This window comes from Populus euphratica, unplaced genomic scaffold (assembly GCF_000495115.2).
Source record: "Populus euphratica unplaced genomic scaffold, PopEup_1.0 scaffold1051.1, whole genome shotgun sequence".
Lineage (NCBI taxonomy): Eukaryota > Viridiplantae > Streptophyta > Magnoliopsida > Malpighiales > Salicaceae > Populus > Populus euphratica.
In genome coordinates, this window is record NW_011500902.1 from 30,108 (window position 1) to 44,334 (window position 14,227).

Below are 14,227 nucleotides of genomic sequence, written 5' to 3' on the forward strand. Positions count from 1 at the left end.
TAAGATAAAAGTTAACTAAGTAAATGAAAGGAAATGAAAGGCATAAACTTGATATTAATGAAAGCAAAACTTAAGCATTACAAAAATATAAAGAGAGAAAGCATGAGCATGATCTTGACCTGGAAACCAGGATGCTTAAATGCATGACAAATGCCTCTTTTTATAGGCTAAAATTAGGAATTATTGATTTGATGACTAATTGATGAGTGGGTGACCAATTCTTGACTTGGTGGCAAACCTTATCTTCTCTTATCTGCCCAAAATATTATTGATAATGTTAGAATTGGAACCACTTGAAACATGAAAGTTATAGAAAATTGTCTTAGCTTTTCAGGAAAAAAAATACAAGTCATTTGGACTTCTAGAACTCTAGATATGGGCCAAACAGTGAACAGTATGCGGACTGGAGGACAGATTCAGACTTCTTTGTTGTTGCTATAATTTGGACTTGAAAATGGCCTTTTTAAATCTTGAGCTCCATATGAAAGTTGTAGGCCTATATTTTCCTTTTCATCTATATAAAGTAGACATAAATCTGAGATCTACAGCTCCAGATATGACCCAATTACCAAATAGTGTTTCAATTTAGATTACACCTGCATCTCTTTCTAAGTTTGGCCCTCTCTTTGTCCTTTCAATTTCAATACTTTAACTCATCAATCAATCCTTTTATTTATGTGATAAGCCTATATTTAGGATGAATATTTACCATAAATTAAAGGTGCCTTACGATATCAGACTTTTTATTATAAAACATGCTTTAGTTGAGTTATTAATACTTCAAGTGCAAAATGATGGTATAAAACCTTGATAAAAATGCACTTTTAAGTACTAATCAATTATTATTAACATACATGTCTGGTTAGCTTCTGTGTATGATAAGGGAATTTTTAGCATGTATATTTTCCACTATTCATGCTTGATTTTGAAATATTTTGGATGTGTTGCACAAGTTAATTAGAATTTTGGATCCTTTTTTGAATTATTAGCCTTGTGGGAAATTAATGTGTTTTTAGATACTAGATTATTAAGTAGGCAGAATCCGACAGTAAAACCAAACATCGATTGATTTTGGGCTATAAAGGAAGCTATACAACCCAATTCTAGACTTTCGTCACCATTTTCAAATATGTGAGATGAAGGTCTACAAAACACATGAGGGCATAAAACTCAGTTTTGCTATTTTGAAGCCAAAAAAGCAAGTCAAAAGCAAGAATTGAATCAGACCTAAATTTCCTGCACTCGAAATGTTGTCTAGAGTTATGGCCCGTATCTTAAATCTAAGAGGTCCAAAAATTACAAGATTGGTTTTGTTAGAAAAAAGATTCAATTTTCTATAATTTCTCCAGAAATAGAGACCTTAAAATTCACATGTTTCCTACCTTAAATCTAGCTTGTAATACCCTGATAGTAAACGATTACGAAACAGAAAAGGTAATTTTCTTTTTTTCATCTAAGGGTAAAAAGGCTAGAATATAAAAGAGAAAAGGAGGGGTTCAGTGAGGCACACAAAGAGACATAAAGAAGCCATATAATATACCAGAAAAAAGGAGGAGCCGACACAAAAGGAGAGAGGAAAACAGAGATAAAGTGGAGACAAAAACAGAGACAAACAGGGGGATGAAAATCAGAGAAATTTGGAAGACACTGATTAGTACTTAAAAGTGCATTTTGCTTTTGAGTAATGTTTATCGTATCAAGTTTGTTTCTATTTAATTTAACTATAGAGTAGACTTTTATTCTAGGGTTTTTTATTTAACCTTATTATGAATATGTGAACAATTTCTTTGATTGAAATACCATGTTTAATGCTTGTGTATGTTTGGTGAATGTTTGCATGATTTGGAATTCAATTTGAGATTGAGAAGTGATAATTATTTTAGTCATTGTTTGAAATACTTTAAAAAATCTATAGGATAGAGATATTTTAGAAACATTTGTAATCTCTAAAGGTTTTACGGTACTCAATAAATTTTGAAAAGTTCGGAAATTTCGTAGAATATATAAAGTTTGCTTGTCAAAATAGTTTATTGATACTTAAGAGAGATCAGTATTTAAATTAGAAGAACCTGATTATCAATGCTAAGAGTAATTAATTTAATTGAGAAAGTTTACATAGAAATAATTACGATACGTCATAAATTCTAGAACCAGTATAATTGAATTCAATAGTATTTAATCAACTAGTTATTTATTTTTAATTATTAATTTATGTTTTGAAAACTATCTCATTTAACTCCTCAAATATATTATAATTTTAAAAAAATTGATAATTAGTATTAATTTTTATAAATTCTCATGAATGATACTCTACTCTTCATTTTATTACTTATTATGATTTGTGTATTTGTGAAATTAACCAACAATGTATATTGATTAATTTATATATTTTAAAATTAATAATTATATAAATTTTTAATAATTCTAAAATAATTTAAATCCATAATTATTAAATAGCAAATGAAAAGTAAGACCCACTCTTATTTTTACAAAGAGGGCGACACCACCCCCGCCCATCACTCCTTTGTCTTTTCCCGTTAATCTATTAATAATTATTGCTATTGAAAAACCAATCAATCAACGATAATGTAAATTCTATGTTTAATCCACATAAATTGTTTCTATGTGAATGTATTTAAATTTTAATCAATAACATGTTATCATTTGTTAAAAAAAAAAACTATAAAATTTGAATTATAATTTCTTGACATATGTTATCATAAATTATTTTTATTTAAATTAATTGAAGGCTCATATCATAAGTTTCAATTTAAAATACATTAATATATTTTTTAAAATTATTTTTTTATTTTTAACACTCAAAATCTTCTTAAAACATTGAAAAAACAAATATAAGTTTAATAGTTTTTCAAACAAAAAATAAGTTTTATATGTTTAATATTGCTGTCACTTTTTTTCAAAAATATTTTTTCAATTTAATTTTTTTTATTTTTAACATTAGCATGTTAAAATTTTCTAAAATATTTTAAAAATATTAATTTAATATTGTTTTCAAAAAAAATAATTTATATCTAATATTGTGGTGCTTGTTTTTCAAAAAAAAAATCAATTTAAAACACATCAAAATATTTTTTAAATGTTTTTTATTTTTAATATTAGAACATTAAAATCTTTAAAAACACTTAAAAATAAATTAAAAATAATTTTTAAAACCAATTCAATCACAAAAATAAGACACTAAATTATTAATCTTTCAGTCTTGTCACTAAACTTAAACGCAACAAAACTTGAACATCAACAAGTGACGTGGTGGGCAGAGCAATGATCTATAACATAATACTATATTAATTCCGACAACAGAAGCAAGAACTAATTAATTTCACAGGTATCGTGTATGACATTTTTAGTGTAATGATATGTACAAGGCAGCTGGTGGTGGTGGTGGGTGCTCGGTCACCAATAATTTTGAATCCAGCTGTTCATTAATATTGATGGGGCCACAGGGCATGCTCTATTATTGAGCAACTTGGTTTGTCATATTTTTCATACTGGAAAAAAAAAAAAGAAATTTATATATGCGGTGTTGGGGCCAATCATGAGGTGATAAATTGTAAATAAAAGCGCAATTTAAATGTTTTCATACGTTAGCATCACTGTTTTGAACGATTCCCTTTAATTTCCTGATGAATTTATTAAACTATTTTGGTGCATGAAAAATGAGGTTTGTAATTAGGGCTGAGGAAGAAATCAAAAAATTAATTAAATTGAGAAAATTATAAAAAAATAAAAAATAAATCAATTCAACTAATTAAAATATTTAAAAAATATTTAATTCGGTTTTATAATTTTAAAACTAAAAAATTAAACTAAATCAAAAAAACTCAAACTAGATTTAAACCAAACTTATTAGAAAATCTATAAAAACTTCAAAAAAATAATATAATTTTTTTTTTATTTTTAATATAAAATAATCAAATTAAAACCAAATCATACTAAAATTAAACCAAATTAAACAGAATCAAAATTAATATAAAATAATCCAACAAAACTGGTAAACTTGTTATTCTTTATGACAAAGTATCCTGAACAAGAAAGACAACCTTTTTCTTATATAGGAATCGTTTCCAGTCTCGTTAATTTAGACCCCACACGTCTTTTATCATAAACTAATTGAAAGCTCATATTAGAAGTTTCAATTTAAAATATTTTTTAATTATTTTTTATTTTTAATATTAACATGTCAATAACTTCTAAAAATATTTAAAAAATATTAATTTAATATTTTTCTCAATCAAAGAATAATTTATGTGTTTTGTACTGTGATGTGTTTTTAAAAAATATTTTTTAATTTAAAATATATTAAAATATTTTTATTTTTAATATTAAAACATCACCATCTTCTAAAAACAATTAAAATAGATCAATTTAATATTTTTTAAATAAAAAATAATTTTAAAAAATAATTCAAACACAATAAAACAACTGCCGTAACATTGCATAAGATACAAATGGAGGAGGGAGGAATCCGAATCCTAAATTAAGGTCAGTTGAGGTCTGGAGGAGTTCTCCCATTTTACCCTTCTCTCTCTATCTACATTAGATTTGTTAGCTGCCTGCAGAGCATAAGCATTCCTCGGCAATGTCGAAGAGCCGCAGCTCACAGATTATAACATGTAAAGGTATGCTGATGAATGAGTTTGCTTCATGTGTGTTGCGCGCGTAGCCACAGAAATATAATTCCTTTGCTTTCAGTCGTTAACTTGCCATCTGGGCTTCTTCTGACAGCGGCAGTAATATGGGCATGTGGGGAGCCATTGAAGGTTGAAGAGATACAAATAGAACCCCCAAAATCAACTGAAGTTCGAGTGAGGATGCTATATGCAAGCTTGTGTCACACTGATGTCTTACGTGCCAGACGCAAAGGAGATCCTGTTGTAATACAATTTACTTGATTTTCATGATCATCCTTGCATAATTATTATTAATATCTTTCCGGCTTACTTTGTTTCACCATCTTATCTACTTTTCCAGGCAGTTTTTCCTCGAGTACTGGGCCACGAAGGCGTTGGGTAAGCCCTCAATTTACTACATATATCAAAACTAGTACCCAAAAGCTGGGCTAGCTAGCTTTTGATGAATAAATAGCTGATCTTACAATAACTTGAATTGTACTCCCAATGAAGAATGGTGGAGAGCTTTGGGGATGAAGTAAATGGTCTTGAAGAAGGAGATTATGTGATACCGACAATGTTAGCAGAGTGTGAGGCCTGCGAGAATTGTACATCAGCGAACACCAATTTATGCCTGACATACCCTTTAAGCCGTAGTGGTCTAATGTTAGATGGAACTTCAAGAATGTCCATCAAAGGGCAGAAGTTGTATCACATGTTTACTTGCTCCACTTGGTCCGAATACATGGTTATTGATTACAATTATGTACACAAGATCGATCCAAGCATACCTCTGCCTCATGCCAGTGTTTTATCATGTGGATTTTCAACTGGATTTGGAGCAGCTTGGAAGGAAGCTCAGGTTAAAATGGGATCAACTGTGGCTGTTTTAGGCCTTGGTGCTGTTGGACTCGGGGTTTGTTTTGTTCTTTTCCTTTCCTTTCCTTTCCTTGAGAAAAAAAGAAGAGGGTGTAGAATATTTTGCTGATGCCCTTATTTGTCTCTCAAAAATCTCTGTAAATGCAGGTCACAGAAGGAGCTCGAATGCTAGGGGCAGCTAAGATAATCGGCGTTGATAAGAATAGCATGAAAAAAGACAAGGGCCTAGCTTTTGGAATGACCGATTTCATTAACCCTGATGAGTGTTCGGATAAATCTATTTCACAAATGATAAAAGACCTGACTGGTGGAATGGGAGTGGATTATTGCTTTGAGTGCGTTGGCGCCGAGTCCTTGATTAATCAAGCCATCCAAGCGACAAAAGAGGTATATATATGCATGCCCACAATCCCTCTCCTCTTCTAACCCATGCTCTGTTTTGTTCTGCCACAAGAAAGCAGTAAAATCAGCTAATCATATTCTAACTCGATTTGTGATGTTCGGGAAACCACCATTCATTAAGAGTTTCTCCGTTGATGCTGGTTGTTAGGGAAAAGGAAAAACAATTGTTATAGGCGGAGGAATCAGCAGCGTAAAGATCGATTACTTTCCTCTTTTGAGTGGAAGAACCCTAAAGGGGTCCATTTTTGGAGGGCTCAAAGTAAAATCTGACCTTCCCATCCTCATGGAGAAATGCAAAAATAAGGTATGTCCTTGTCAAATTAGCATGTGGAATGAATGTATTAATTGAAGAAAATGAAAGGTGCCCCCTATTTTTTTTAAAGAAAAGAATAAACTCATTTACCTTACTTGACAATAGCATGCCACTGGAATGAGGAACTCCATGAATTAAGAGAAACTGATGGCGGGTCTGCTTAATTTCTGACAGGAATTCGATCTTGATGAACTCTTGACTCATGAAGTTACATTACAAGATATCGAGAAAGCATTTGAGCTGTTAAAGCAACCAGATTGTGTGAAGGTGCTCATCAAGATTTGATTGATTAAGCTGCTAATAAAGCCTGGCCATGTTTATGTCTTAAAGTAAAAAAAAAAAGCTCATAAAACAGCATCTGAAATAAAGTTGCCAGGATTGGAAAACATGCTTCCTGTATTATTTATGCCTTGTGGGGGGGCTCATGAAGTCTAGCAAAATGTATGCCCGAGTACTGAATATCGATGGATCTAATAGTTTCAAGCTTTGCTACTTCTCAAGAACAATTCGGGCATAATTTGTTGAAGTTGGTGAAAAAGTAATTTTGATTTGGCGGGCGCTCTAAAAGTGATAGTATATAGTTCTTGCCAGTTTTCCTTTTCTGAAACTTTGCTACTTAGTTTTCCCAAACACCCTCAAGCATCAGCAGCTACACAGAAATAATATACAAAAATATCTTGCGTTTTTCCTTCTTGTTAGTTTACTCTGTATCTTCTGTTTTCTCTTAAAAACTATTTTCAAAAATTTAAAAACAAAAAACAGCAACGCTACCAAACGCTTGCCTTTTAGATTACTGGGATAGGAGGAATCCGGCATTCAATCCGTCAATGACCTCGAAACAACCAAAGTATGCATAAAACCCACGTGGTCCTATCTCTTAAAGCCCCAATCATATGGTAAAATCTTCAGTCAATGGTGTGTACATGTAATGTGAAGTTGAGCAGTCAATTATCACATACACCTCATAACCAATAAATTTACGCGAACTTCTGAATACTAAAGTCGAGATTTGACGATTGTCAAGGAAACAGACTGACTGGAAGTTCAGGACCACTTTATATCATCATCCTACCAGCATCCTTTGGTAGCAGTTCATACATAAATATTTTGTTAACTACCAGCATCCTTTTGTAGCAGTTCATACATAAATATTTTGTTAAGACTTAAAACCAGGGCTCAACATGGACACCAAGAATCCGGGCACCAATTGAATAAACAGGACAAAACCAGAAAGAAAAAATCAGCATGGTGCAATCACAGATATGAAAATGATTCCTGAGGATCAATTCAAAGATCCGTGATGCTGTCACAGCTCAATAAAAGAGGTCATCTGGTCTTGTAAACAAGAATTTTGAACTCGTTCTAGCATTGATCAGAAGAGAACGGACAGAAAAAAAATGTCTAAAGCAGCTGTAGAATGCTGTTTATATGGCTTTCAAACATAATCCCTAAACTTTTAGACCATTAAAACAGCTAACTACATCGTTCATCACAAAAAGCAACCTTTAATCAACAGTAATGGCAAAAAAAACACATGGTTCATGCTGATCTTTGAACATTACATGGTCTCAGAAATTATTATGAACAAACAGAAACGAATCTCACATTGTAGCTTCCATCTCCGGATCAGCTTCAAGAGGCATAGGAGGAGAATTATTGCCACCTCTCAGACGAGAAGATACTTTGTCAATAGCAGAATTCAGTTGGCTGATTTTTGCATTCAAGGTCTTCCTGGTCTTCTGCTTTTTTCCAGAAAAAGGAAGGATGTCCAATGTTAAATTTCTCTCATAGCTATCCAACAAGCAGAAAAGATGCATGATGAATAAAATATAATTACCTCTAAACCTTCATCATAGTATATTGGCCGCTTGGCCCTCCGAAATCCGTATTCATCTTCATTTAGCAGGGATCTTCTTATCTGAACAATACAAGGAAACAAACATGAAACCAGCTCGTACTAGAAACACCCTATACTTCAAAAGAGTAATAAACCATAAGCATTTCTCAAACAAGAGTAACAAAGAGCATTTGGTTCCATCCAACAACAATATATTTGATAAAGTATATATGAAGAATTTTTCTTCACGCACAGAACTTCAGTAATAATGAGTCATCATGGCAAGACATGCAGCATCTGGAAATAAAAGAAAAATCACAGCAATATACACAGACAGCTACAAGTAATGAAATAAGGTAACACTAGTGATACTCTGATAGTTTATTTAATGACGAACTGAAATTATGTTCTGCCATGATCATTAGATTAGTTAACAGGCAGGTAAGGGAAGAGCCCGTGTCAGACCATGGAGAATAGGAGCAATAAAAGGCTAGCAAACAGCAGAGCAAAGATAATATCAAGATAAAGCATACTGAATATATGCCATGCAAAGTATGAGATGCTATTTAATTTCAATAGTAGTCAGTAGGCTATGGATACATTGTTATCAAGAAGTAAAATGAAGAAAGAAAAAAAAAGGACAGGCAACCATACAGATTCTACTGTTAGATCTGCATAACAAGCAAAGGCCTTTTGAGAAGCATGAATATTGAACATTCAACTACTTCCATTTAGACATCCAGAGCCCTACTGGACCAGATGCAACATGTTCTTACCAATTGTTGTGCAAAGCTTGCGCAACTTGAGACATGCAGGATGATTTATTTCAATGAATAGCCAACATTTTAGGTCCCTTATACGAATCATTCAAGTACTTTGTGGCCCAAAATTATTTAAAGGCAAGAAATCTAATCACCTGAGGAGCAAAAATATATGCCACAGTTCCGAATACAGCACCTCCTAAAAGAAAACCAGCTACAAAATCACCGCCACCACCGCTGCTACCATCACTGCATATAACAGAGAGAAACAAAAGAAGATCATGATGATGAGTTACAACGAAAGAGTGCTGGGCTACTTTAAACAACAGCTGCCTAAGGGAGAAACGAATCAACATCATAAATGATTAATAGACAAAACCAGGGGCTCGGCTCAGATAAGAAAAATGAGATGGATGTAAATGGGGTTCAATTCATCCGAGTTAGAATGGATATCAGAGATCTGATCTAATTGAGTCAACAACCCTCTAATCGTAACAACTTCGTAAGCAAAAATTTCACCCTCAAAATGCAGGCAAACACATTTAACTCCCAGTTGGAAATGAGCATATTCGTGCATTTATTGGCATGAAATAGGGATACCAACATTATGGCTATTTTTCAAAAGGCTTATCAGTTTGTGCTATCAAATAATATGGATGTGGGAATCAAGAACAACAAGCATACTTGTATTGGGCACGAACTGCCATCTTGGGGCTGGTTCCCACTGGGTTTGATTTCCTTCCAACTGCCCGTCTTGGAGATTTGGCAAGTGAAATGGATTTTGTCGACCAAAGGGGACGTGCCTTAAGTTGAGATCCACCTACATGCACCCAAAATTAAACAAACTCTCAGGATTCTCTCCTCGCACTTCAATTGTGATAATCAAAAACATTGAATAATAATACTCCATGGAAGATTATACGTTCAAGAAAAAGAAAAAAAACCCTTTACGAACTAAAAGGAAGAGAAGGAAGAAGTTATATTTATACCTGATGAGATTGAAACAGGAGCAACAGAAGTAGCCATGGAGATCTAATAGTCAAGAGAGAAAAGGAAGTAACAAATCGTTTTTAGAAGATTGAAAGTGTGAATTAATTTAATGTAACGCGCTGCTATTTAAGCCCAAAATGAAGAAGAAGAAGAATGCTCACCGCTGGTTCTTAATTCGCTCTGCTAGATTAGCTCTTCTGTTTTCAAGCACCGCGTTAATTTCCAATTATATCCTTGTAATTACACCGTATCATAAGCCATTTTTGTGAATATAGTCATCTCAAAGGAAACCCAAAAAAAAACAAACAATCAATTATCATATTGATTGAATATATATTCTATTAAGAAACAAGTTGGCTATAGCGAGTGAGTTTGATCTTGCAGCTCTGCACACATGGCCTTTTTTATTATTAGGTCAGACCTAGAGACCTGATCCTTGTTTAACTTTTATCTTTTTTTCCTTTTGATTTAAATTTAAATTAATTAAGATAGATTAGTTAAATACATGAGTGGCATGCACAACCTAACATCTATTTAATTTTAATGAAATTAATTAATTAAAAATATTTTTATATTATTTTTTTATAAAATATCATTTAATTTTTACCTAGTATTTGTAACATTTTTCAAATGTTTCTTTTTGAAATGCCTACACATTCAATTTTGTTTACATTAAAAAGCTTTTAATTTGATGCATGGTGAAGCATGACTCAACTAACTAGTCAAAATTTAGGAGCACCTTAATCTTATATTTTTTTTTCTTTATTATTTTCACATGTATTTTGCATTTAAATTCAAACTAGTGATTAAAAAGCATATTTAAAGCTATTTAATACATTTTATAAAAAATAAAAGAAATAATAAAAAATAAGAAGCATCATAATTCATTTTATGGGTTAAGAGCGTATTTGTTTTTGCATTTAAAAAATATTCTTCAAAATTTAAATTTTTATTTTTTAAAATAATTTTTTTTATGATTTTAGATCATTTTAATAGATTAATATATAAAATAAATATTTAAAAATAAAGAAATAAATAATATTTTAATATATTTTAAAATAAAAAATATATTAAAACCGTTGATACAATCGCAAACATTATTTTAAACTAAACATACAATTTATTTTTATTTTAAGAGCGAGGGGCAGTATGGTAAAGTGAAGATGATGAAGTCTCGAAGCCATCCATGTAAAGACAAATCTGCAGTTGAGCCCAAAGCACGTACTGCTATGGGTTCTCCGCCTTCTGATTTATTTTGTCTGTTGGTTTTTTCGTTGCCTATTGGAAAATCTAAGCTTGTTGATCTCTGACACTGTACGTATGGATCCTTGAAATAAATGCTTTTGATATCGATACAAAAATCGTAAGTTGATTTTCATAGCTCTTCTATTTATCTACAAATAATTAAGTTGATTGTGTTCCTGTATCTCTAATTATGCCATTTTCAATTCATAAATAAATAAATAAAACATTTCTCCAATATATATTATTTATGTTTGTGTTTCGTCTAAGATGTGTGCATGATTTATTTTGACATCAAATTAGTTTTCAAATGTTTTCCCTGGTGTAAAAAAAAAAACTCATTTTTAGTGATTTTACCACAAAATACTTAGATACTTATTATTCTCATTGTAATAATTACGTATCTAATGCATGCATGGAACTTAAAAATATTTTTCTCTACAAATATGGCAAAATACTTAGATACTTATTTTTCTCATTGTAATAATTATGTATCTAATGCATGTAACTTAAAAATATTTTTCTCTACAAATATGTTTTTTTTATTATTATTGTTATTCTAAATATATTTCATTTTAATAAAAACAATATCAATGATTATTACAAAGATTTCCTAAAATAAAACATGTTTTTTAAATCATACGAGTTTTTTGTTAATTATTTTTATTAATGTAAGTATTTAAAATAATTTATGTGTTATTTGGTATGTTAATGTTTTCTTATGAACAAGAAAAATTAATGAATTTTTTAATTTAAAAACTTGAGTGAAAACTTGTTGTAATGTAATTGTTTCATTGTTTTTATTTATACAATAAAAGATCAATGCTATGAGTTTTAAATTATGTTTTCTATTGCATGTTTTTTTAAAGTATAAATAGAGAAAAAAAACACAGAAAGATATCAAAGATTAGTTCAATTTTTATTATAAAGTCCCTTGAGATACTGAAAATTTTATGATAGTACATGAATTGAATTTTATTTTTATTTGCATCCTTGCCATCTATATATATAAATGACGAGCAAAGAGAAGATAAAAAATCAAGCGAGCTAAGTGTAAAAAAATAAAGAGGAAAAGGAAAAAATAGGGGATTAAAATATAATCAATGAAAAAAATAAGATTTTCATCGAATCTTAGATTTGACAACTCAAATTTGAAAATTCTTGACATTTTAGTGATTTATCTTGATTCTAGGATTATTTTAATGTATTTTGTTGGGTTATTTCTGAAAGTTACAAGGGGTAATTTTTGTATCAATACTTTCTTTTATGTTAGTTTAAGCTAAAGTCAAAAAGAAAATACATGATGCATTTATTTAATTTAGGTTATTTAAGTTTTATTTCATTAGTTTTCTTATTCTCTAATATATTTTTTAGATGTCTTCATATCATTAACACTTCACACTTTCATTTTGATATTTATAATTTCGTATTTATAGTTTTATATTGATAGTCTATTTATAATTTTGTATTTATAGTTTTATATTGATAGTTTGTCTTTTTATTACTTCTTAAGTCTATATATTATTTTGGATTGTCTTTTTATCACTTCTTAAGTCTATATATTATTTTGGATTATACTACCAAGTGATTAATTATTTTTTTTGTGAATTAGTTCCTTAAATAACTATTTTTTTTTAGATTAAGTGATAAAAGACGATAGGTGAGTTTATTATAGTGAAAAATCAAGAATTTATATGAAAAACAAAAAGAGTGATATATGTTGAGTATATACACATGAGGAAGTATGTGAAAATATATTTTTCTTGCTGCTAACATGTTTTTTTATGATTTTAATGATGTCAATCAAAAGTGGATCATCACCACTAAATGATAGGAATAATCTAGAATGAGATTATTTGGTTATGCAACAACAATAGAAGATGATGAACACGAGATTTGAAGAGGCTATGAATGACATGAGTGGATTGAAAACTAAACTAGTTAGCTTTTGAGATGAACTATTTTATAGAGCTCCTGAGGGCAAAAAACTTGTAAAACGAGTTATTTCACCTTCAAATGAGTTTATAGAAAAAAAAAAGATAAAAAATCTAATGGTTGTAATTATGAACATGATACTACGTTTTATTGGTATAAAACTTACAGGCATATAGGGGTTTGATCATATGAGAGCAAAACAAACAATATTCCATAGAATGGCTCAAGTTTCATAACCAATGGTACCAAGCTGAGTAAACTAAAGTGTTTTGATAAGTTAGCACAATTAAAAAAGATATTTTATAATGTAACAATCAAAAAAATATTAAGAGATCTAACACAGTTAAGAGTGTTATAAATAATATTTATGACTCTCCTCTAACAAACTCATCATGAGACAATCCATTTTATCATAACTCTCCACTAAAAAAAATAGCAATTCACACAATTTAAATAACTAGTTTTTTAGTATCAAAATACAATTCACATAAGTAGTATATAACATATTCAGTTGTAAATAACAAATTTAGATTAACAATTAACATAATATACTATTTTATTAAAAAGTAAATTAACTATACATTTATTCATAATTCTTATAACATCTAATAACATATAACTATATCTAATAATCTTCTCGACTCGTAAAACGACCTAGAGTACTTGTGGACATGTCTAAAGCATTACACCAGCTTGTCCAACTTGATGATGAGTTTGTAATATCCAGGTAGGTCTAAAGAAGACCTGTATCATCCCAGCTCATGCATGCTCGTAGACAAGCTTAGGATGCTCATGGACAGATCTAAGCAACTTGTGGATGAGCTTGGGATGCTCATAGATGAACCAACATCCTCAATACTCTAACAATTAATAATCTTATCTTTCACTAATATTACTTTAAGATGTTCAATCTCCCCATCCTCTTGAAGTCCATCCATTATAAATTGAGCATAGTTTTGACCATAATATATGTTATCTTGTTGACACATTCATAAATAGTTATTGTTGTTTTTCAAACTTTTCATACCAAATAATTAATATATATATATACACACACATATTAAAAATTAATTACTAATCATTATTCATAATAAAATTAATCTATTATTTAATAATCATAAAAAAAAATATCAATCATATTTGTTTTAGATATTGGAGGGTATAATGTATCAAATTATATAGATGTCTTAATAAATATGATTAGATTAGTGTAATGAAATATCTTATAATGAGCATA

General features: G+C 30.1%; 2 protein-coding genes across 3 annotated transcripts; one reads left to right on the forward strand and one right to left on the reverse strand.

Moving 5' to 3' along the window:
- The first annotated feature begins 4,460 nt into the window (after positions 1 to 4,460).
- LOC105116772 (alcohol dehydrogenase-like 1) lies at positions 4,461 to 6,803 on the forward strand. Of its 2 annotated transcripts, none has more exons than XM_011014235.1 (7): positions 4,461 to 4,640; positions 4,714 to 4,895; positions 4,993 to 5,030; positions 5,145 to 5,547; positions 5,658 to 5,897; positions 6,061 to 6,216; positions 6,400 to 6,803. In XM_011014235.1, exons 1-7 carry the CDS (start codon positions 4,601 to 4,603, stop codon positions 6,508 to 6,510), a joined length of 1,170 nt encoding a protein of 389 aa, XP_011012537.1. In that variant the 5' UTR covers positions 4,461 to 4,600; the 3' UTR covers positions 6,511 to 6,803. The 2 variants fall into 2 exon arrangements, with proteins under 2 accessions (XP_011012537.1, XP_011012538.1); XM_011014236.1 differs by having other exon boundaries at positions 4,747 to 4,895.
- A 753-nt stretch (positions 6,804 to 7,556) lies between these two features.
- LOC105116773 (uncharacterized) lies at positions 7,557 to 9,966 on the reverse strand. The gene is made up of 5 exons (XM_011014237.1): positions 9,813 to 9,966; positions 9,508 to 9,643; positions 8,979 to 9,072; positions 8,063 to 8,143; positions 7,557 to 7,964 (listed from the first exon to the last, which is right to left on the reverse strand). The coding sequence occupies exons 1-5, from the start codon at positions 9,847 to 9,849 to the stop codon at positions 7,827 to 7,829; spliced, it is 486 nt and encodes a 161-aa protein (XP_011012539.1). The 5' UTR covers positions 9,850 to 9,966; the 3' UTR covers positions 7,557 to 7,826.
- Positions 9,967 to 14,227: the final 4,261 nt, after the last annotated feature.

Excerpts from the sequence above, each read along its gene's own strand:
- LOC105116772 (XM_011014235.1), top strand. The coding sequence starts at position 4,601 with ATGTCGAAGAGCCGCAGCTCACAGATTATAACATGTAAAG. Across the intron at positions 5,548-5,657 it reads TTGGTGCTGTTGGACTCGGG|GTCACAGAAGGAGCTCGAAT; the intron begins GTTTGTTTTGTT and ends CTGTAAATGCAG. Across the intron at positions 5,898-6,060 it reads CCATCCAAGCGACAAAAGAG|GGAAAAGGAAAAACAATTGT; the intron begins GTATATATATGC and ends GCTGGTTGTTAG.
- LOC105116773 (XM_011014237.1), bottom strand. The coding sequence starts at position 9,849 with ATGGCTACTTCTGTTGCTCCTGTTTCAATCTCATCAG. Across the intron at positions 9,644-9,812 it reads TCCTGTTTCAATCTCATCAG|GTGGATCTCAACTTAAGGCA; the intron begins GTATAAATATAA and ends GGGTGCATGTAG. Across the intron at positions 9,073-9,507 it reads GCAGTTCGTGCCCAATACAA|TGATGGTAGCAGCGGTGGTG; the intron begins GTATGCTTGTTG and ends TGTTATATGCAG.